The sequence below is a fragment of the Saccopteryx bilineata genome, chromosome 4, assembly GCF_036850765.1.
Source record: "Saccopteryx bilineata isolate mSacBil1 chromosome 4, mSacBil1_pri_phased_curated, whole genome shotgun sequence".
Lineage (NCBI taxonomy): Eukaryota > Metazoa > Chordata > Mammalia > Chiroptera > Emballonuridae > Saccopteryx > Saccopteryx bilineata.
Genome location: NC_089493.1, coordinates 53650431 through 53673652, shown reverse-complemented (window position 1 = coordinate 53673652; position 23222 = coordinate 53650431). Strand labels below are relative to the sequence as shown.

The window sequence follows — 23222 nt, the reverse complement described above, 5'->3', positions numbered from 1 at the left end:
GAGCCACACCCACCCCACACCTGTCTCAGAGAGGAGCTGGGGTCTGGTCCTGTTTCCACTGGGGAACTGGGCTAGGCCCTGAACTTGGGGGCGGAAAAGCCAGGGAGAGAGGGGACTAGAGGGAGGGACTTGATGAGGGCTGGCTCTGAGAGCCCAGGCTCCTTCCCACTGGGAAGGGGCGGGGAGGAGGAGCTGAGTCTGGAGGGTGGGTGGGGCTCAGCCTTACTTCTCTGGCACAAGGGTCCTCGGAAGCCAGGGGCACACTCGCAGCTCCCGTCCTCTGGGGAGCAGGAGCCGCCATTCTCGCAGCTGCAGGAGACGGAGCAGTTGGGGCCCCAGCGACCAGGCGGACACGTGCTGTCACAGCGGATGCCTATGGGCCAGAAGCAGGCTCAGGTCAGTGGTAAGAGGGGTGAGGGCAGCAGAAGAACGGTGGGGAAGGGGCCCCGTGCAGTGTGAAGAGTGGAAGCCCCCAGTGTGTCTGGGAATGTGGACGAAAAGCACAGCCAAGGCTTGGCCTGCCAGAGCGGGCTTCCAGGAGGAGGTGATGCCGAAACGGGGTCCTAAGGGCCACGGGGAAACTGACCAGGTAAAGGGAACCCTGTGTGCAGAGAACAGGAGGCAGGAGAATCATGCCTTGAAAGAAAAAATAGTGCCCTGTGGCTGCACCGCAAAGTATAAAATGAGACGAGGCAAGAGGTGAGATTGTGGGAATAAGGGACCAGGTCACCAAGGGCCTCCTTCATTTTTGACATAGTAGCTAGTATCCGAGGTCAGGCCGGGGAAAACCAGCTCTGGGGCCAGTGAGTGCTGTTCTGGGGGCTGCACAAGCTGGCAGGGAGCCGCATGCCTGGCCTCGCTGGGTGGCGGCCAGCCAGCTCCGGGCAGGGCCCACAGGGCGGGCGGGTGGGGTCTCTTCAGATTCTTTTGACCACAGTCCTCAGTGCAATATGTATTTTATATTACGTGCACATACACACATACAACAGAAACCAAGTCTTTGAAAAATGACACGGATTGTGTATGATGCACTCTGATGTCTTCTCTGCCCTGTGATATATGCTATACATTAAGAAAAAATGAAGCTAGTTATGTCCCAACAAATGGATTTAATGACCCTCAGTTTGACAAACGGTGGCCTGTGGGGGGTGGATGGAATTTCTCAAAGAGAAAGAGGAGCAAGGCCTACACATTTCTTTCTGAGCTGAGAGAGAGGAAATATGTGTTGGGGGTGATTACATCCAGAGGCTAAGACGGAATTTTCCAGGCCCGAGGCTGGAGGCCCAGCTCTGGGGTGCGGCTTGCTCCCAGGCACAAAGGCTGCCGTCCCCCGTGTGTTAATTAGGCGAGTGGACCGGTGGGCCTTGGGGAACTACTGGCTTTGGAAGGTGAATATCAGAAGCTCAGAGAGGAGCAGAATTAGTTTAAGTATCATGTCTGTTTTCTTATAAGGACAGAGATTTTGAGGGAAAGAAAAGGGAGGCAGACTCAGGCCCATTGAACAGAGCCAGTCCTAGCAGCGGTGGTAGAGCAGTGCAACCGATTTAGAGGTCGGCTGGGATTGTGCAAGCCCACCTGGGCTGGTGGGCAAAGGTGGGGGTGGGCAGGACAGCTGGAGAGAGCAGAAAGGCAGGGAGGCAACCGGCTTCACTCATCCTCCGAGGCTCAGTCTGGCCGAGCGCTGCGCGCCGCGCGCCCTCCCTGGGATGGCTCCTTTTCCCAGCGGGCTCCAGGCTTCAGATGGCCCTCCCCAGGAAACTGGTCTCTGCGTGGAGGGTGAGGGAGGAGCTTCTCCACAGGGCCTGGGATACTTCCCCAGTGAGAATCTGCTGGCCACATCTCACCCCTCGATGGAGGTCTCTCCCCGTGGAGTGTCAGGCCCGGACCGGGAACATGGGCTGACGGGAAGGCAGACTGGGGAAGGTAAACCATGATACTGCAAAACCAGGAGCCGGGATCTACCGCAAGGAACTCTTTTGCCCGTGGTTGTTGAAACCCTAGGATTCAGATCAGAGTGCAGGCCGAGGGACCCTGCTGTTCCTGCGGGTACCCCGGACAAAGGTGGGCCCTTCCTCCTCGGACCTCTGAGCCCTCCCGCACTTCAGGTGGTCTCCGTAGGCTGACCAGGTGCACGGATCTCACAGAGACCCCGCTCTTCCCTAAACCGCCATGCGGCCGTTGCTGGGGTTAATAGAGCACGCTGCTTCTAAAGCGGCCCTGGATGTGTGGCAGCGTGTGGCCATCGTTTCCCCCCACTTGATAGATACTAAAGGTACTCTCCCATGTGGGCTCCTCAAAATGTTTCCGTGTCAGAAAGGGGTCCTCTTTCCTGGAGACGAGACCCACGGGGATGAGGTGATTCTGCTCAGACTGCAGGGAGCTGCAAGGCCCCCTGGGTTCCAGGATTTGGGAATTACTCTATTACAGGACTGGTTCTGTGAGAGTGGGGCGCACGTTTGAGCTTCTTTTATGTCCTAAGAGCTACCCGGAATTTAAGACATTGGGACCTAAGAGGGAAGAAGGGCTCAGGCCGCACTGTGGAGTGCCCAGTTCTACCGGGGACTTATTAGTGTGGTCCAAGGAGCTGACCTGCTGGGAGGCTCTCCAACTACAGCCTCTGATGAGGCCCAGCTTCATCAGCCGCCTTCTCTAGGCCCCCTTCCCCCTGTAGATGAAGGGGGATCATAATTCCCCTTACAGGTCCCTCCCCTCTGAGCCCCCAGGGATCTCCATGCTTTCTTTGTCAGGACCTGCCACACATCTATATTGGTGGGCTAAGAATCTGTATGTTGTAACCCCTAGTTCATGCTACAAGGCCAGCAGCAACTCAGCAGTCCTCATCCTTCAGGGCCTACTTAGGACTCTCCTTCTCCAGGAAGCCTTCCTGGGTGTCTACCCAAGGAGTCAAGCATCTTATTGACAGTCACCGACATACAGCTTTGTCACCACCTATTATTTGAATGTTTCATACATTTGAGTCCTATCTTCCCTGCCAGCACTTTGAAGACAGGGACTGGTTTCCTGACACTTTTGACCCTCCTTATTTGGTGTTTCTAATGAACAGGGATGCCATCTTGGTCATTTTTGCATTTCTAGTGCCCAGCACAGTGTTTGGCACACAACACGTACTCAGGACTACTGCTGTTTTTGAGTTTTGCCATTCACAGCTGACACAGGGCTGGGCACATAGCAGCCGCCAAATAAAGACTTAGTGATTGCCTGAGTCAGGAAAGGCTGATTGAATGAATACAGGGCTCCCCCTGAAAATGCAACACTGTGTTTCCATCCCTTGTCACTCATGTCCTGAGGCCTTGGGCAACGTCCTTTCCTCATCGGTAGCGTGAACAGATTGGAGTAGATCATCTTTAAGGTCTCCTTCACTTTGAGAGGAAAAACCAAATAGGGTGATAGTCCAGCTCCTTTCAATTTATCTCAGTAAACATGTAGTAGGCACCTACTATGTGCAGGGCAAGATGGGGGTAAGGGAAGAAGCCATGCACACAGTTTGGGCCCAGAGAAACCAGTGTTGTGCCAAGGCACAAGCAATATGCCAGGGGCTAGGGACCCAGGGGTGGGTGGCGAAGGCTCACTGAGTCAGAGGCTGGGGCCTGTCCCCTGTCTCTTCCCTATCTCTCCTCAGTCCCCTTCTGCATGATGAACCTTGGGACATCAATTGCTCTTTTAAAATGACTTCAGGACCATGTTTGGGGAAATTAGCTTTAGAACAGCAGAGGCTTTGCTGAAAGGTTGTCCATCAAAGACAGAATTTCTAAGCACCAGAATATCATTAAAATCTTATCAGCTCACTTGAAATTAAGGCAATGAAAAATTAAAGTAGATTTCTACTTGGTGCCAGCTTAGAGTCTAGGCTGCCAGCATACTGAAGGGCAGAGCGAGTGGAGCCAGGCAGAGATGCCGCAGAGGGCGCAGGGGCCCCTCTGCGTGTGGACAGCAGAGGCTGCTTAGCAGCTCGGGGTGAATTATTTATCTGAGGACACCCACTGCCAGTGGTGCCTGTATTTCTTTCTCCTTGGCGCTGGCTAGTGGGTGCATTCACGTATATTTAGCACTTTCTATATTCAAGGGTTACATTTACAGAGCACTCACTATGTGCCAGGCACTGTTAGCACTTACAAGTATTAACTCATTTAAACTTCAAAAAGACCCTGTTGTTATAAGGATTATAATTATCTGCATCTTAAGGATGAGTGTTCCCGCCCAGAGAGGTTAAAGGACCTGCTCAAGGTCACAAAGCCAGGCAGTCTTAACCACTGCATTATCCATACTCAGTGTGGGGCAGGCCGTTGATACAGTGGTGATCAAGGCGGATGCGGTCCCTGCCTCCATAGAGCTGATGGTCAAGGTGGGAGGCGGACAATAGACAGTTACTGATCTGAGTTCAGTGACAATTTCAGTACTGAAAAAAAAAAAGTGTAGGGTATTATGAGAATGAATAAAAGGGTCTCTTACATAGTCTCAAGCCAGGTTGAGGGGGTGGGTTGTAGCAGGGAGAGAGAGCCTTGTCAAAGAAAAGAATCTTTTTCTTAAACTTGATTTTAGAGAGAGAGAGAGGAAGAAAGAGAGATCAATTTGTTGTTCCACTTATTCATGCACTCATTGGTCGATTCTTGTATGTGCAAGAGGGGGATCGAACCCACAACCTTGGTGTATTGGGACAATGCTCTAACCAACTAAGCTATCCAGCGAGGGCCGGTTGAAATCTGGTGGATGAGAAGGTGTTGTCAGGTGGGGAGACAGGGAAAGAGTGACCCAGGCAGAGGGACTGCACAGAGGAAGGACTGGTGGCAGGAAGGTGGGTGGCCCCGGGTGGCTAGAGTGTTGCATGGGATGGGAGAGGGTAAGGGAGAGGTGGAGGAGCCGGGCAGGACCACATCGTCTGGGCTCTGGGCCACTGTTGGATTTTGGATTTCTTTTTTCTTTTTTTTTCTTTTTTATTTATTTATTTTTTTAGAGAGGAGAGAGTGAGAGAGAGAGAAAGAGAGAGAAGGAGGGGGAGCAGGAAGCATCAACTCCCATATGTGCCTTGACCAGACAAGTGCAGGGTTTTGAACCGGCAACCTCAGTGTTCCAGGTCGATGCTTTATCCACTGTGCCACCACAGGTCAGGCCGGATTTTGGATTTTATATGAGTGCCATGGGAAGCCACTGATGCATTCTGAGCAGGAACTGATGCAAAGAGATCTGGGTTTTGGAAAGTTTGCTTTGGCTGCCATGTGCAGAATAGATGCCACTGGGCAAGAGCGGAGGCCCGGAGACCAAGTAGGAGGCCACGGCAGTGCTGGCTGAGAGACGGTGCCTGGTGGGCCAGAGTGGTGGCAGTGGAGGGAGAGAAGTGGATTTGCCACATGTTTAGAAGGTGTGCTGACAGGGTATGCAGAGATCAGGACTCTCCCATGCCTTTTGCAAACACCTACATCCACCAGGTGTCAGCCTTTGTCAGATTCTTTACTGTGTGCCCCTACCCTTTAGAAAAAGCCTACAAATAGGTGTTTGATAAATATTTTACTCGAACAGAATGAAGAACTGAAACCCAGGGAATAAAGGCAAAGGTGCTAGTTAAGAAACAAGAAGAAGTTGCGAAGGAGAGAGAGAGCAGTCAGGAGGGGAGGGAGAACACCAAGAACCCAGCTTCCCAGGAGCTGGGTGGTGGTGAGGCAGAAGGGAGTTACCTGTCCATCCGGCCAGGCAGCAGCAGTGGCCTGTGACAGGGTCGCAGCCATCAGCGTGGCTGCAGTCACAACGCTCACTGCAGTGCAGCCCAAATGTGCCATCCTGTGGACAGAGGGGAGAGAAAAGGATCAGATCTAGACTTACAGAGCTTCATGCACTTCTGTTGGATTTTATAACAAAACTGAGCCACTGCCCAAGGAAGCAGACACTTGGGGTACAGTGGGAGCACTTTTCATAACTGGGGATCAACACGGCCATGAAGCCACTCCAAATAATTCTTATTAACGGCTACATTAACAAGAGCATGGGGTTTGGAAGGAGGAGGTAGTGGTCCTGCCCTGCTTCTTAATGATCAAGCTCAGAGGGCTGTAATGACCATTAAATAAAATTATAAATGAAAATGCCCTTTGCAAGTTGTAACACATCAATCACATGTGAAGAATGGCTGATTTATTCTTTGTTACTGGGGAAGAAGGTGGTAAATAACATTTGTTGGGTGTTCATTAGGTATCAAGAGCTTTCTATAACTCATTTCTCTTCATCCTCACAACTCTATACAAAGCTTCCATTATAGTCACAAATTAAAGAGAAATACGGTTAGAGAAGGGAAGTATCATGCTCGAGGTAACATAGCTATGATGTGGCAGAGTCAGGATTTGAACCCAGGTCTGTAGGACTCATTCCACAATATCACATCAGTTGGCTTATCTTAGACTGAGATCTAGTGGTTACATCTGTGGTTACTGCTGGGTGGTGCTTGGTCTGGCCCCCACCCCCACCCCAATCATAATGTAGGTGGTGGAACCAGAAAGAAGCTTAGACATGATCTACCGAAGAATGGTAACTGATAGAGTAGTGAGGGCTGTCCTAGCACTGTGTTTTGAAGGATTCTGAAGCTGCATTTGGGCTCAGGTTAATATGCCAAGTCAACTAATGTTTACCGAGAGCAGCGAGGAGAAAGGGATGGCCCATGGCCACAGCACCATATCTGCCAAGTATTGTATTTGCCATTTTATAGTTGAGATGGCTGAGGCCCCGAAGTAGGAAGGTGGCCACAGAGAGGTTAGAACCAGGGCTGGGACCTAATCCATGATTTCCACCCATGCACTTCTCTGTACACCTCTGTGGACAAAATAACCATGGGAAAGGTGTGAGGGGCCGCTGGGTCACAGTTCTTCCCAGCCCTGGACACTCACCGGGCAGGGCAGCTCACAGGCCTCTCCCAGCCAGCCGGGGGTGCAGGAGCAGAAGCCGTCTACGGGGCTGCAGGCCGCCCCATTGGCACAGGTGCAGGTCTCGTTGCAATTCAGGCCCCACATCCCGCTGGGACATGGCAAGGTGCAGTCAAGGCCCTGCCACCCTGCGGGGAGGAGAAGCGGCTGTCAGCTCTCCAATCAGGCCGAGCGCAGCTGCCTGCTCAGTCCCCCCATGCTGTACAGGGGATCCCGCCCAAGCCAACACTTCTCTGATCGCTCTGATACTGGGACACACATCCCAGTATCCCAGTCTCCAACTCACAAATACGCACTACTGTTAGGAGAGCTTGTGCTACAATGCCTCCCAATTCCGTTTTTGCTGTGGGCTGATGACCCCCACCTGGGACAGGAGACCAGCTGAGGCTGGGTGGGCTGTCTCGGCCTAGGGTGGAGTCAGCCAGCTTACCTCAGGACCCTCTGTTCTGGGGACAGCCTAATTTCCCACTCCGAGGCCCGTCACTGACCCGTTTGCCCTCAGATCCATTTCTCCCCTTTCCCTTCTGTTCCGTCACAGGGGCTGACCCCTGCAGCTGCATAGCCCAAGCCCCCCCAAGGCTGGCTCCCAGATGGTCTCGCCAATGGGGACCTGGCCCACAGACCAGAGGGCAGGAGCAGGAGAGACACCAGGTAGCTCATCTTTGCCCGGGGCAGGGCCTCTCGTGGTGGCTGTGTCCCAGCTCCCACCAGGTGACCCTCACCCCCAGCAGGGGTAGCACTCTAGGTTGTCACCCCCCCCCCGTGTGCTCCTTCAGCAGTTCTCAAACCATGGTAGCAAATCCCCTTTATCCCATTCCTGCTAACGAGGTCCTTGGCATGGGTTTCCTCGGCTGGTACCTGGCACCCAGGCTCCCTGACCCTGCATGTGGGTGCATGAGGCAGGAGCAGCCCAGACCCCTTGACTGGTGCCCTGCACCCCCAGGCAGTGTGCACCTCAGAGGGGGTGGGGTTGGGACAGAAAGCACATTACCTTCCTTGCAGGTGCAGGAGCCATCTACTGGGGAGCAGGTGCCGCCGTTGTGACAGCTACAAACGGATGAACAGTTGGGGCCGTAGGTCCCCTCTGCACAAGGAACGGCACAGACCTCTCCCTGGAAAAGCGGATATAACCACCATGTGACAGGCAGAATAACCACCCCCGCATTTTCCTTGCCCAAAATGTCCATGTTCTAATCCCTGGAATCTGTGAAAAAGTTACCCTACATGACAAAAGGGACTTTGCAGATGTGATTAAGGACCTTGAGATGGAGAAGCTTGGATTATCCAGGTGGACCAATCTAATCACATGAGTCTTTAGAAGTAAAAAATAACCAAAAAGGTGAACACAGCCTGTCGACGCCTGACTTTAGTTCCAGAAGACCCATACCAGACTATTGACCTGCAGAAATGTAAGATTATTATTATTTTTTAGCCAGAGAGACAGATAGGAAGGGAGAGAGACGAGAAGCATCAACTCGTAGTTGCAGCACTTCAGCTGTTTATCGATTGCTGTCTCATATAGGCCTTGACCAGGGGGCTCCAGCCGAGCCAGTGACCCTCTGTCTAAGCCAGCAACCCTGGGCTTCAAGCCAGCGCCCATGGGGTTATGTCTATGATCTCACACTCAAGCCGGAGACAGCATGCTCAAGCCGGATGAGGCTGTGCTCAAGCCAGTGACCTCGGGGCCGCAAATCTGGGTCCTCAGCATCCCAGGTCGGTGCTCCATCCACTGCGCCACCACCTGGTCAGGTGATAAGAAATTTGTTTTGTTTAAGTTGTTTTAAATTTGTGCTAGCTTGTTATAGCAGTAATAGGAAACCAATACAGTGATCCTCACCAGTTGGGAGAAGGTCAGGCTTCCAGATCACAGCTCCAGGATGGGCAAAGCCCCAATAATCTTGACCCCTGAGGCTGTATTAGGGGTCAGCAGCACAGCGTTTAACCCTTTGCCTCTCAATCTTATTTGTCAACAGAAACCTCATGACACAGATAATTCCCTATCCCTCTTTACCTGAACCTCAGAAAAGTTAAATGTAAGTAATAAGAGCTAATGCTTATTAAGTGCTTCTCTTAAAAGAATTTATATATATATATAATTTATTCATTTTAGAAAGAAGAGACAGAGAGAGAAAGTGGGGAGGAGCAGGAAGCATCAACTCCCATACGCGCCTTGACCAGGCAAGCCCAGGGTTTCAAATCAGTGACCTCAGTGTTCCAGGTCATTGTTTTATCTATTGACCACCACAGGTCAGGCTTTAAGTGCTTTCTCCATATCAGGCACCATGCATACATCACCTCATTTAATCCTAGTAACACCCTCAGGAGATAGAAACTATTGTCTCAGCATTATTCCTACTTAGCAGATAGAACAATGGTATGGAGAAGTTAGGTAACTCACCCAGGTCATAGAGATAGAAATGGTTGGTCTCTATTTGAACCCAGGCTGGCTGCTTAACCATTCCGTTACCAGGTGTCACGAACCGGGTTCCCTGGGAGCATTCTCTGAGACGGAGGTTAGCGAGCTCTTGAGAATAGCCCTATGCAGGGCAAGGGACGCAGGACTGGGCAGAGGGAGAACTTGAGCTGAGGTGCAGTTGCAACAAGGGCCTCAGCTGACCTGCGAAGAAGCTCTGCGGCTGGGACAGCCCTTAGAATTGTCCCACTAGGACCAAGGGAGGCAGAGCCTAAATCCCCCCTCCAGTCATGGATATTCACGGCCCTGGGGCAGGGGGCATGACTGCCGGTGAATCTCTGGCTGAGCGCCATTTCTGGAAAGGTACTCAGCCTGGAGCCCCCAAGTTTCCTGTAGCTGGGAGTGCCTCCACCCTAAATTGTGAATTTGGGTGGCGCACTAAGCCCCATTACACCAGGCCTCCTTGGGTGGGCTGTCGGCTCCAGTAGGGAGTTCACTGTGAAGCCAAGTTACAGAGCAGGAGGACCAGGATAGGGACTTCAGTGGTCTTGAGGTGGGGGTGGGGGGGGCCTACAGTTAATCAGAGGAGAGTGCACTCAAAGCAGTCCAGGTGGGAAGAGTGTGGACAAGAGAGCAGAGGAGTATGAGAGCTGAGAATGTTCTAGAGGTAGCTGGAAGGAAGTGTTTTGTGTAGGAAGGGGTAGGGAGATATTTAAAAGGGGAGTTGGAAGCCTTGAATGCCAGGTAAGGGAGTCTGGGCTTTGTTCTCCGAGTTACCCAGGACATGCCTTCCCTACTCTGAACCCACTTTGGAGCTGTCTGCTCTAGAGCATGTAGTCCCTGGATGTTCAATTCCCACTGCCTTCCCCCAGGGAGTGTCTCCAGCCAGCTTCTCGGGTCTTACACCCAGGCTTACTGCGCTGACATATATTGGACTGGGAGACCAGACTTTGTCTGGGTCCCACTAGCTGTGTGACATTGGATAGGTTACCACCCCTCTCTGAGCCCCAGTTCCAGCATCTGTGAAACAGCAGGCTTGAAGTAGAGGAGCTCAGCTCTCAACTCCGATGTAGGCCACTGGGAGACCCAAGACTATGGGCCCTTGATGAAGGGAGGCTCCTCTCGGGCCCTCTTCTCCTCCTGTCTCACCTGCACCGGCTGGGTCAGGGAGAGAGACTGGGGAGTGCAGAGTCCTGCACCAGAAGGTTCCACGGTTCCCACTCTTTCCCCGGCCTGTCCCTGGCAGGCCCTGCCCAGCTGGAGTCTGCCAGCACTCCCATTACCAAGACAACCCTAATTTCTCCAGGACTATAAATAGCCCATAAGAATATATTGAAACTTGGAGGGCCTTGGCCCGAGCACAAATTGCATGCACAGTTTATGATTCTCTCTGCATGAGTTTACATTGAGAGCGGCTTCTCTCCTGGTGCCTTCATTTGTGTCCTCAATCTTGGTCCTCCTGGGAGCCCTCAAGGGGCTTGAGAGCCCAGCAGTGGGTCTGCTGGTGGGGCTCCAAGGGGACTCTCCAACCTGGCCCTGCTCCAGGAGACAAGAGGCAGAGTGCCCTGCTTGAAATACCTGGGCCCCATTTTCTCCCAGCGTAGCCCACGCAAGGTTATGGACAGTCAGCTTGATCTCACAGCTGCCCTGGGAGGCCATCAAGTGGAGAGGACTTTCTGCTTCCCGGAGAAAGAAACAGAGACTCAGAGAGGAGCAGTGCCTTATCCAGGGTCCTACGGTGGATTAATGAAGGTGAAGGAGAAAAAAACCAGACCTTCCTTCTGGGGGAGGGGGACAGAGCCCAACGGTTAGAGAACAGACTCTGGTGCCATCCTTGTGTGTGACCTTGTGCAATTTACTAAACAACTAGGGGACTCAGTTCCTCCATCTGTAAAATGGGAATAATAACATCACTACTTCAAAGGACTGTTAAGAAGATTGAATTAGTTATCACATGTGAAGCAGATAAAGCAGGAACTGATCAGAAAGCACTACAAAAGCTATGATTACTGCAAAGAAATAGTATCTCTTATGAAAAGAATACACAAACCCCTCCAAGATTTCAAGCAGAAGGCAGCTCTGGAGGAAGGAGCCATCTCTCACTCAATGAGCCAATTACCTGGATCTTTGCAAGAGAGGAGGTTGACCTTCCTGCCACCTACTCCACTGGCTCCCTGGTTCCCCTCCTCATAGATGAACAGGCTGGAACTTTTAACTACCATACATCAAGAGTATGATCTTGGGGGACAGAATAAGGGGCTACCATGTGCTAGGAGTTGTTTCAAACACTATGTTTGCTCCTGATAGCAAAAAAAAAAAAAAAAAAAAAGTCCAAATGGGGAAGTGGATAGTTTCTAAAGTGCACAGGTCTGCCCTGCAGGAATGGGGAGCCCAGTGCAGCTAACTCTGGGTATTCCCTCTCCTCCACCTCGCTGCCCTGACCCCGGCCTGGCTCAAAGTCCTCAACAAGCACAAGTATTAACAGTTCAACTCGTTGTCAAATTCTCTACCTTCTGGCCTTTGATCTTAGGGTCAGGCTTGGTATGTAGTTGATTGTCCATCTCTAGTGATTGCCATGCCAAACAAGCCAATAATCAGCCTAATTTCACAGGCTTAGACTAATAGCTATGCCCACCTCAGTTCATTCCCTGGCCTAGGTCTGGTGATTCCCATGATGCTTGTGCCAACCCCCCCCCCCACTACACAGGCCATTGTCTCACCCACATGCGTCCCCAAATTGGGACACCACTAGCAGGCCTTAGTCATGATGTCCTGTGTGGCATCTGAGCCTCGAGGGGTCATTATTTATGTGTGCACATGCTTAGGTAATCTGTATACACACCTGTGAGACTCAGTGTGTTTATCTCTGGGGGTTATCTGTGTTGATTTGGGTATAAACTTGTGACTCCTTCATCATCCTTCCCTCCTGTTGGGTACCTCCCCAGCCACCCAGCTCTGCCCTGGCAGGAACTATGCACACACAGCCACCATGGTCCTAGCACACTGGGGGTCTTGGTTGGCTCACACGTCTGCCTCCATCCTGGGCTGTGAGCTCAGGGAGATGGGGATCTGATTTTATTCACATCTAGATTCTCAGGGTCGGGATCCTGCTGGTACATAACGGGCCCTCGGTAACTGTTGGTTAATTGAAATGAGATGTTTGTGTGTACACGCTGGCTTCTGCTGTGGACAGAACCAGAAGGGCTGGACAATTTCCATATGCTTTCTCTCCCACGCCAGGCAATTCAACAAATGTTTGCTGAGTGGGGGCCAACTCTGAGCCAGCCTGGTCGTCGGTTCCAGGGGCACACTAGAGTCTGAGACTCATCTCTGCCCTTGGCAACTAACTCCCAAGGCACTGCCCACAGCCACACTCATGCCTGCATCCACATGTGTTTATCGGTCCACTTACTTACTGCCTCCCCAGTTAGAGTAGAAGCTTCATGAGAACAGTGAGCTTACCCCTCTGGGTTGCCCAGTGTCTCCAGCTCAGAACCTGGCACAGAGTGGAGGTACTCTATCAACAGCGTTGCACAAATGAGTGAGGGGCCCTGGTGGGCTGGGATTCTGTGGCTCCCCTCACGCACAGGACGCAGAATATTGTCTAGTCTAAGGATGGGTCCCATGCTACCACACTGGTTCTAGGCCTCCCTGTGGCTTCTTGTCAAAAGGGAAAGCGAGGCTCCCTCCTGGTCTGTGGTTCCATGCTGTACCCTGCCACCTCCTGCCCAAGCCCTGCCAGGGTGAGGGTCCGAAGTACAGCCAGAAAATCTTCCTGTTGGCCTCTAGTGCATTCATTCAGAAAGGCAAGGCCCTCTGAGCTGAGCAGGATCTCAGAGAAGGAGATGGAAAGTGAGAGTGGGCGGGGCTGGGGCTTGCAGGCCCCTGCTTCCAGGGGACCGGCTGCAAGGACTGCGTCTTATCTGACCCCTCCACTTCCCCAGCCCAGAGAGAGAGTCAGAGAGAGGGATAGATAGGGACAGACAGACAGAAACGGAGAGAGATGAGAAGCATCAATCATCAGTTTTTTGTTGTGACACTTTGGTTGTTCATTGATTGCTTTCTCACATGTGCCTTGACCGTGGGCCTTCAGCAGACCGAGTAACCCCTTGCTCGAGCCAGCGACCTTGGGTCCAAGCTGGTGAGCTTTTTGCTCAAGCCAGATGAGCCCGTGCTCAAGCCAGATGGGCCCGCGCCCAAGCTAGCGACCTCGGGGTCTCGAACCTGGGTCCTCCGCATCCCAGTCCGACGCTCTATCCCCTGCACCACCGCCTGGTCAGGCTCTATTGATCTTTTCACACTCCCAGAAAAAGCACAAGATGAGAGCCCAGGCTTGTGAGCTCAGATCAGAGACCTCAGGTGCTTCATGTAGCCTAGCGCCGCCGCCCACGCCCTCAGCCAGGAGTATACCCCACGGCCCTTTATTGAGCGGTTCTCCAAGATTTCCATCCAGGATTCCTATACATCTTACTGCTGAAAAACAGCCTTCTCTGATAGACTCACGTTCATGCTAGGTAACAGACAGGCCATGGTTTCCTTATCCATTATATGGAGCTGTTAAAATCAGTCTCCCCGGCTTTCACCACCTAGAACCCTTGTTCGTACTCCTCCCTCCACAAAGCCCTCACGATTTGAAAGACACGGCTGTCACCCTGCAGTGTCTAAGGCCAGTCATGTTTTGAACAGGTGCAATTTGGCCAGTAACCGCAGGCCATCTGACTCTGGTAGCAGCATCTTGTCCACCAACCATGACCTAGAAATTCCCATGATGTCCCCTACAACCAATCAGAGCTTCTGATTAGCGGACGTAACATGGGATATCACACAGTTAATTTAATTCTAATTAATAGCAAAAGCCAAATAGTCTTGGTGTTTCAGCTAGCTTTATCACAGATAATGGAAGTATGCCTGTAGGCTTTGTGAAATGTTTGAACCCACTCTTGGCAATCTGCTGCAGGCTTTGCAGCTGGGAACCACTGGCTGGGTCATCTCTAAGGGCCCTTCAGCTCTGACTCTCTGAGCATCCTCTTGCCTGCTGTAGGGGTTCAACCCAAAGGAGTGAGGCATGGTGGAAATGCAGGCCCAGGAGTGGAAGCCCTCCTGGGCATCTATGAATCACACAAGCTGGGTGACCAGCTACTCTGCTGATGTACACCTGGGGCTGGCCACGTACCCATTCCTAGTGGCGGAGGGACAGCCCACTGTGCCAGAGCTGGAAAGGACCGTGGGAATCACTTGTCCCTCTGCTTTGCTTTACAGGTGAAGAGACTGAGGCCAAGAGAAGGAAGGCAACTTGCCCAAGATCCTGTAGCCAGTGCTAGGCAGAGATGGGTTCGGAACTTGAATCTCCTGGCTCCCGTTTCAAGGACAGAATGCTAAGAGCGCAGAGGTGGTAAAACTGGGATAGCCCACGCCGCCCTGCTTGTATTAGCAGTACAGTTACCACCTAGGCACGCAACATCCAAAGAACATGGCTTTGACCTTGAGGAAGGTCCACCTGCCACAGCCCAGATGCTCAGCCCTTTCTCAGTTCCATCTCACCCTACACAGCGTTCACCCCCGGCCCAGGGAAGGGGGCCCGCCACTTCCCACTGAGGCAGGTCCCCGAGGTTCCCTCTGCCACTGAGGAAAGCCTGCCAGTCCTGCTCAGTGTCTTCATTCTGTGACTGGAGGATGGATGTGAACTCTTCCGCCCATCCAAAGGCCTGTTAATTATAGACACAGCGTTGGCTATTAACATCTTGAACTTGATTTGAAAGACCTACTGGCAGAATGAAACCCCTGGTGCTGGACCTGCTAAAGAGATGCAAATCTCCCCTCTGCCTTCCACCAGCCTCCTTGCGCCATGTGGCAGCATAGGCCCAGACCCCGGTGGGTAATGAGTTATATGTTCTATTAAATTTGTTTCAAATGCTTGTTTATTGAATTTTCTCCCCTGCAATATGCTGTTTTGTAGTTTAGCCGTGTTTGGGAAAATTAATCAACAGCTGGGCTCTTGTGTTGATCATCCATTCTCCTGCAATGGGCAGGAGGTTAATGAGTAGTTTTTGGAGTGGAAGGAGGAGGAAGATGGAGAGTGGCTGACCCTCCCTTACACAGAGTGGGAGGCAGTTGTGCCTGTCCTTCTCTGGGTCCCCCAAGATGTTCTGCGGGTGGAGGCATGTGAATGGGGTGGAGCTGGGCTTTCTAGGTCCAGGCCCATCTCTTCCCAGCCTGCAGGGGCTCTGTCAGGAGAACTCAGTGACAGGAACCAGGGAAGTGGCCCTGTCCCTCCCGCGTCTTCTTGTGGAGGAGAGATGGTTTAGGCATGAAAGAGCCCAGACCATCTCTGAGTCAGAGTACATGGGTTAAGTAAGGCAGAAGCCCTGGCTCCAGCTGACTCACCCTCACTCATTTACCCATTCAGTCCACGAACATTTGTGGAGCATCTGCTGTAGGCCAAGCGCTGTGACAGGCCCTGGGGCCCCACTAACCATCACACTGGACTGGATGCGACCTCAGGCACCTTTCAGCTCCCGTATTCCTCAACGTCTCCCCTGCCCTCCCTCTTCCAGAGCTTGTTTCCCTGTTACATGCCCTTTGTGGCACTTACCACAATTTTACTGAATTTTAAAAAGTCAACTCTCATCCACTAGATCGTAAGTTCCATGAAGGTAAGGACTGGGTCTGTTTTATTCACCCTGTGGCCCTAGCACAGGGCCTCACCCAGTCGGTGCTCAATGCATATGGAATGAATGAATTCAGTTATTCAGGATATGCTTTTTAGCCACTAGTATGCTTCAGACACTGTGTGAGGCCAAGTGATGCATGGTGAGCAGAACGGAGCTGTTCCTACCCTCACGGAATTGACTGTTGAGTGGCAGGAGTGGAGCTTGGACTAGTCCCCTCCCTGCCCCCAGGTGCTCCGCAGGCAGGCAGCCCTCGGTGGCCTCCCTGAGCCTCCCGTTGCTCTTGTTCCTACCCCCCACCCCCTGCTATTCCTAGAGTGTCAGGGCCACCAGTGCAGGCTGCTTTCTGGTGTCCAATGTCACATCAATGCCAGCAGCCCACACGTGGCGTGAGCTTTATTGTTTACAAAGCCCCCTGCCGGGCAAGTGTCTGCTCTGTCACACAGAGTGCCAGCCCTGGGCTGCTGTGCTCCCCCTGCGCACCCTTCTCAGTTACCCCCACTCCCAGCTCCAGGGGCCTCGTCAGTGGGGTTCCTAGGTGGAGGTTCCCAGGTGTGATTTTCCAGGGGGAGTGACTCCACAAGAGAACAGCTTGGACAGAACGGCAGCCATGAGGGCCTCTCAGTGCAGAGCAAACCTCGCTAGACCTAATTAGTGCGTCACTGATCAGGCAGCCGCTGACAGCAGACGCGTGTCGGGGAAAGAAACTGCATAAGGCATGAGGAGCAGAGGGCCAGAGAGATGAGAGGGAGAGCGGGACGGGGCCCCTGGTCACAGCCATCCCCATTTCTTCCTCCCTGGGCTGAGCAGAAGCGCCCAGGGCCTCAAGCAGCTCAGCCGTTCTGTCTGGCTCCAGTGGGGATGGGTGGAGCAGGGCCATGGTTAGGCCTGGAAGTTCTGGGTCTGTCCAAAGTGGATAGGTGCCCTGCCGCTGCTGTACGGTTGTGCGGCTGTGCACTGTGCAGCTCTGGAGGCGCCCTTGCATGATGGTCACCGTAGTTTGATGTGTGTGACTGGGTTGTGTATCAGCAGTGTGACAGCTGTGGGGTAAGCTTAGCATCTGCCTGTTGGACATTTGGGCGAGTCCCAGCCATCAAGCCCCAAGGATGATTTGATCGCCGTGGCTTTGAGTGTGGCATGCATGCTGGGTCCATGTTGCGGGGGTTGGATATATGGGGCGTGTGCGCATGTGCACAGCAGAACCCAGATCCTCCAGGGCGGGGCTCCGTGGTGTGGGCCCGGGGCAGTGGCCTGCAGAGCCAGAGTCTGACTATAGTGACAGTGGCAATGTCCCGAGTGGGAACCAGAGTGTGGGGAACAGAGAGAGGGTCCTGCAAAGCCAGAGTCTGACTATAGTGACAGTGGCAATGTCCCGAGTGGGAACCAGAGTGTGGGGAACAGAGAGAGGGTCCTGCAGAGCCAGAGTCTGACTATAGTGACAGTGGCAATGTCCCGAGTGGGAACCAGAGTGTGGGGAACAGAGAGAGGGTCCTGCAGAGGCCAGTGGGGGTTGTTTCCTAAGGTCCAAGGAAAATGTGCCACATTCACAACTTAGGAGAGGCTGCTATACTTTCTGTCAATGAGTATTTGTGCTCACACTTTGTGCAGGAGGTTGTACCCGGCCTGGGAGTGGCTGGGGTCAGGAGGGTGGCCGGGCCTGAAGCGGAGTAAGGGCACAGGGATGAATCAGGTAGATCTGTCCCCAGCAGCTTTCTGTTTGTGGTCCTGAAGAGCAGGCAAGTGTTCAGCCTATTTTAGGAAACCCTTGCTCCAGAGGCAGGAGTCTGGGCCGCTCCTGTCTGAGAGAGGCTGAGCACCCAAACTCAGGCAAATCCAATTGCCTTCTGATTGTGGAATCATTAAAATAAAAAATAAAATAAAAATCCTAGAACGACTGCAAAGAAAGCTCCAAAGCCGCAACCTGAGAGGTGTTTTCCCAGGGAACAGGAAAGGGGTGAGGGCGGGAAAACCTGGCCCTGCTGTCCGGGGGCCCACCCTCCCGTCCCCCCAGTTCCTGTGAATGGTCTACTCTGGAGAAGCTGGCCTGCGCGACTCCAGGCTGCTGGAGGCTCTCGGTCCGGCTCTCAGACTGCGGCACTGCACAGAGCACGGCCTGGAGAGGGCTCTCCCCTTCAGGCTCCGAGTCCTCAGAGGGCCGGTCTGAAGGGAAGGGGGCTCAGTTCAGGTCAGATCTCCCTGCAGGAAGGAAGGAAGGAACACAGTGGCTTCCGGCCTGGGCCAGGCTCCCGGGGGAAGATGGGGCAGGAGGAGTTCTTCCCAGCACCACTTGCCTGGGGCAGCCCTGGGCTTGAGAGTGGAGAGGGCGGAGATCTGAGTTGTAGGTTGCTAGTTGTGTAACCTTGCTGAATCCGTTTCCTTCTCTAGAAAATGGCAACAGTGACGTCTAACCTCAGAGGGCTGTGAGAACTCGTGTGATGATGGATATGAGAGCATTCTGTAGTGGAAGAACTGGGATACAGATGGTGGTCCTGGTTACGAGAGGGTGCTCCACCCCCACCCCCACCCGAGCTACCTGACGGATGCCTGACACCCCGTAATGGGACGCCACTTCCAAAGTCAGCTGGGGTGGCTGGCGCACCCTGTGACTGGCTAAGGTTTTATCCTGGCGGGGGGGCGGTGAGGATCACTCTGCGTTGCCCACTGAAGAGGCAGGTCACTGAGAGGTGGCAGAAGGCCCCGTCAAGCCCATGGGCTCTGGAATTCCTTCTGGAACCTGACTATTGAGTTCAAGTCCTGCCTCTGACATTATGGGACTTTGGGCAACTTTTTTTTTTTAGCTTTATTTAGGTATAAGTGACAAACTTTGGCACACTATTGACCTCTCTGTTTTAGTCTCCCTATCTGCAAAACGGGCACGATAGTAGTCCCTTTCTCCAAGAGTAGTGGTGAAGATGAATCAATATACGTAGTGTTCTCAGAACAGTGTCAGGCCCAGAGGAGGTACTTTAAATGCTGCAGGCACTTTGATTATTATGCATGGCCCAGTAAGAGCCTAGGCCTCCTGCAGATGTAGGAAAAGAGACTAGGATATACCTGCTGTGACACTTTCATAGTGCTTGCCCTGTTTCATCCTGACAACCATCCTGCAAGGTGTCCTATGGGAGGTGAGGTGTCAGAGGTGACCCACCCTAAGTGGCAAGTGGCAGGGCTGAGATTCAAGCTCAGGTTTCCCTGACTCAAGGTGCTCCGGAGCTCCCCACCCCGCCTGGCTGCCTGTATTGAAGAACCATGGGGGACCATGGAAACCAGCCTCCATGGAGCACCTCCTGTTTGCTGGGTCCTTAGACTGTGATGTCACCAGCTCCCGACCTGGGGTACAGAAGTCAAACGCAGCACCATTTTGTCACGCCCCTGCTCAAGGCTGCCATCTCTCTCTCTCTCTCTCTCTCTCTCTCTCTCTCTCTCTCTCTCTCTCTCTCTCTCTCCCGCCTGCTAGTTCAACCCAAGTCCCCTCCTGGCCTGCAGGACCCACCCTGCTTCACTCCCACTACCTTTCTCCACATCCCTGCTCAGCTGGGCCCAAGACCAGGGAGCCCTGGCCTGGCTTCCTGGGGCCTGTCTCAGAAAACTGACACCCCTCTTCAGAGCCTTTAGGACAGGCGAGGACAATTATTTAGTAGTGTTCTTGAAGAAAAATCTTGAGGTTGTTTTTTTTTAACCCCCATTTATTCATGACCTTTTCTGCAACACCTTTAATCACATTTTCTGGAATCCCTTCTCCTCCTGGGGTCCATAATTACCCCTGCAGATGGGATTACTGGTGCTGATGATGAAGGGGGGAGATGGCTGGGAGGGGGAGGCTGGGTCGGAGCTTGAGTGCAGGGGTAGCTGGGGGGGGGGGCTCTTCCTTTGCTCCAGACCTGCAGCCTTGGTGGGGGGTTGGTCTGCAGCCCCGGGGCCCCTGCTCCCGTCAGGCTCTGGGTGTCCATGCCCTGGTGCTTCCTTCAGCCCTTCTCCACAGTTTGTTCCAGCTCGGCTTTACATCGGCCCCAAGATACAAGGAGCAGGGCTCATACCCCCATTTTGCAGAAGATAAAGTTCAGGCACAGAGAGGTGAAGGGACTTGGGCAAAATCAAACAGCGCATTGGTGCAGAGCCAGGGTTGAATCCCAGGTTCGATACCTGGCTGGGCCTCTCCTTAGCACTGGCCTCCCCTTTCCAGCCATAAGCCCTGGGCTCTAGGCCCAGCCCGATCATCTTAGACAAGACTCATAACCATGCTGAACATCAGTGACCTCATCTGCGAAATACAGCCAACAACACTCGCCCTGCTCTCCTCATGGGAGAGCTCCAGGGTGAGATGCTGAGCCCCCAGGTGAGGAGGGAGACTTGGACTCAGAGACCGAGGGCAGGGGGTCGGGAGGCTCCAGCTGAGAAACGAGGTTGCTGGGGTTGTCCCCTCTTTAGGAAAAGGCCGGAGAGTGCCTCAGAGCTGGCTACTCACCACACAGCCACAGTCCCCTCCTCTCCAGGCATTTTGTTTTGTGACTAAGAGTGCAGGCTCTGGGTTCAAACAACTATAGGCTCAGCTCCTGGTGGCCACTTATCAACTAGGAAGGCACTTCACCTTTCTGAGCCTCAGTTTCCTCATCTGCAAAGTGGGGATCCGAACAGCCCCCACATGCAGGGTTGCTGTGAGGAGTAAGTAAACTAACAAAGAAGAGCCTAGCCTGGGGCCCGCCGCGGTTACTCAGTGCTCTACACGGGCGCCATCAGCACACTAACTTGGTGGTCCCCTTCCTCCAGACATTTCAGGGACTCCCTCTGACTCCCGGCCCCACCCTCTGGCATCTGTGGGGTGGGCAGAACTGGGAGCCAGCGGGGGTGGAGACACTGTCAACACCAGACACTTGGACAAAAAGAAAAGAGGGAGTGTTTAAAGCACGGACACTCCGGCCCTGCCCTGGCAGCTGCGGCTGCGTGGAGAGGCGGGCAGGCACCAGGCCTGAGACCACGGCCTGGGCTCCAGGCCCCAGGATGGAGAGCGCTGATCCGGACATGAGGAGCCCCGCCAGCGGAGGATGGTGTGACATGGGGCACATTTATTTTTTAGAACAGAAGAGTCAGCAGTTTCCCCTAGTAAACCACAAACTGTGGGGCCCCAGAGGGGGAAGGCTGGACTCAGCCATAGTGACATAAAGCCAATTTTCCCTACTTTGCTCTCTGGATTAATTACCAACATGGTTCAACATCCCAGGGACTCCCTACCCCAGCCCTCTCTGTCCTGGGAAAAACTGGTCCGTGTCTGCTCTGGGGACAGCAACTCAGAGTTGGAGGCGAAGGTGGAAAAAGCATCTGCCTGGCGGTTATGTCATGTCGCCTGCTTCCCATCCCAGTCCTTCCAGTGATTTGCTGTGTGACCTGAGATATGTTACATTCCCTCTCAGGACCTCAGTTTGCTCCTTTGTAAAGTGAGAAGATGCATAAGGGAAGGGCTGAGCATTCTTCCAACTCTGCCATCATGAAGAGTACTTCCTGTTTGGTGCTCACATCAGGCTCTGAAGCATTAATCCACTTGACAGATGGGAAACTGGAGCTCAGAGAGACTAAGCATGTTGTCTAAGGTCACACAGCTACTGAGCAACAGACTTGGGATTCCAGTCCTGGTATGTCTGACCCAGGGTGCATACCCTTTGCTTCCAAGTGTGTCTTTACAACAACATAAAGACCTTCAACAGTCATTTACTGAGCATTTACTACGTGCCAAGCTTTGTTCTAAGTATTGTACCTATTTTATATAATTCAATCCTAACAATAACAGTATCACATAGTATCATTATTCACTCTGTTTTATAGATAAAAAAAACTAAGACTTGAGAAGCTTAAGTAATGACCATAGCCACTCAGCAGGTGATGACGTAGCTGGAATTTGAGTACTGAGGGGTGTGTGTGTGTGTGTGTGTGTGTGTGTGTTTCTCTGCTCACATGGGCGTGTGTGTGTGTGTTTCTCTGCTCACATGGGTGTGTATGTGTGTGTGTGTTTCTCTGCTCACATGGGTGTGTATGTGTGTGTGTGTGTTTCTCTGCTCACATGGGTGTGTATGTGTGTGTGTGTGTGTTTCTCTGCTCACATGGGCGTGGCAGCCAGAGGGTGAATTCCTCATCCTCAGCACAGCATCCAGGAAAGTCTTTTACTATAATAATTAGGAAGCTACTCAGTGGTGTTGGTGTTGTGGGAGGTGAAGGAAGAGAAGTTGGTTTTCTACTTTTAGGGCTAACAGTCTGCAGACTGCAGTTGGATGAACAAAGCAATTAGAACAGGAAATACATGCACACTATATACAGGTCACCTGGCTATGATTTTCAGCCCACAGTCTCCTCTAGCCCTGCAGCTGTCCTCGATCCCTGGTTCCAGCTTAGGAGCCATCCAGGAGGCAGACACCAACTTTGCCCAGCTTGAGCGGGCGGAGATGGGCTGGGGGAGGGTGACATCTTTAAAGGGCATCAGAAACCTTGGAGGAAAATTCAATCACTGCTCCACTGATCTGGATTTTCATAACTCTCACCCCCTCCTGCCTTCTCCAGCCAGAGCAGCCGAGTTCGTGTGTGACCTACCGACAGCACGAAGAAAGGGGAGAAAAATGTGGAAACGAGTTTGTTCATTTGGGTGATGGAGTGCCTGCTCCCCTTGCCAGCATGCAGGGTTCAATAACGGCAGACAGGGCTTCAAAAAATTGCAGCATAAATAGATGAGCCCTTTAAGGTAATAGAAATTCTGTCATCCAGGGGAGAAATATAGGCCCCGTTTCCCGTGGGAGGGGACACCAGGTCCCTCTCCCCCGCCTCCCATGCTCCTCATACCCATTATGGCCGGAGCTGAAAGGGAACATCTGTGTGGAGGATGGCCAGAGGGCCCCTTATCTCCCAGCCACACAGGCACCACGCGAGGTCGAGGAGGCTGGGACGGGGTCTGGGGAGTCAAGCCTTTGCAGCTCCAGCAGTGACCTCACAGGCTGTTCTCTCCAGGTGCCAAGGGGGCAGCAATTAGTCCTAGGGCCGTGGTTGGCAAACTCATTAGTCAGCAGAGCCAAGTATCAACAGTGCAACGATTGAAATTTCTTTTGAGAGCCAAATTTTTTAAACTTAAAAACTATATAGGTAGGTACACTGTTATTAACTTAATTAGGGTACTCCTAAGCTGGCCTTTGTACCCGCACTCAAGGGGCCAAAGAGCCGCCTGTGGCTCACGAGCCGCAG

At 52.8% G+C, this 23222-nt stretch overlaps 1 protein-coding gene across 4 annotated transcripts in view; it reads right to left on the bottom strand.

The window, feature by feature from the left end:
* The window catches only part of MEGF11 (multiple EGF like domains 11), a 390737-nt gene that overhangs the window by 26645 nt on the left and 340870 nt on the right, over positions 1-23222 (bottom strand). For all 4 annotated transcript variants that reach the window (XM_066273304.1, XM_066273301.1, XM_066273303.1 and 1 more), the window contains exons 11-14: positions 7915-8035; positions 6888-7051; positions 5691-5793; positions 227-373 (exon numbers count right to left, since the gene is read on the bottom strand). In XM_066273304.1, the coding sequence (XP_066129401.1) occupies positions 227-373; positions 5691-5793; positions 6888-7051; positions 7915-8035 (535 nt within the window). The remainder of the gene's footprint in view (positions 1-226; positions 374-5690; positions 5794-6887; positions 7052-7914; positions 8036-23222) is intronic.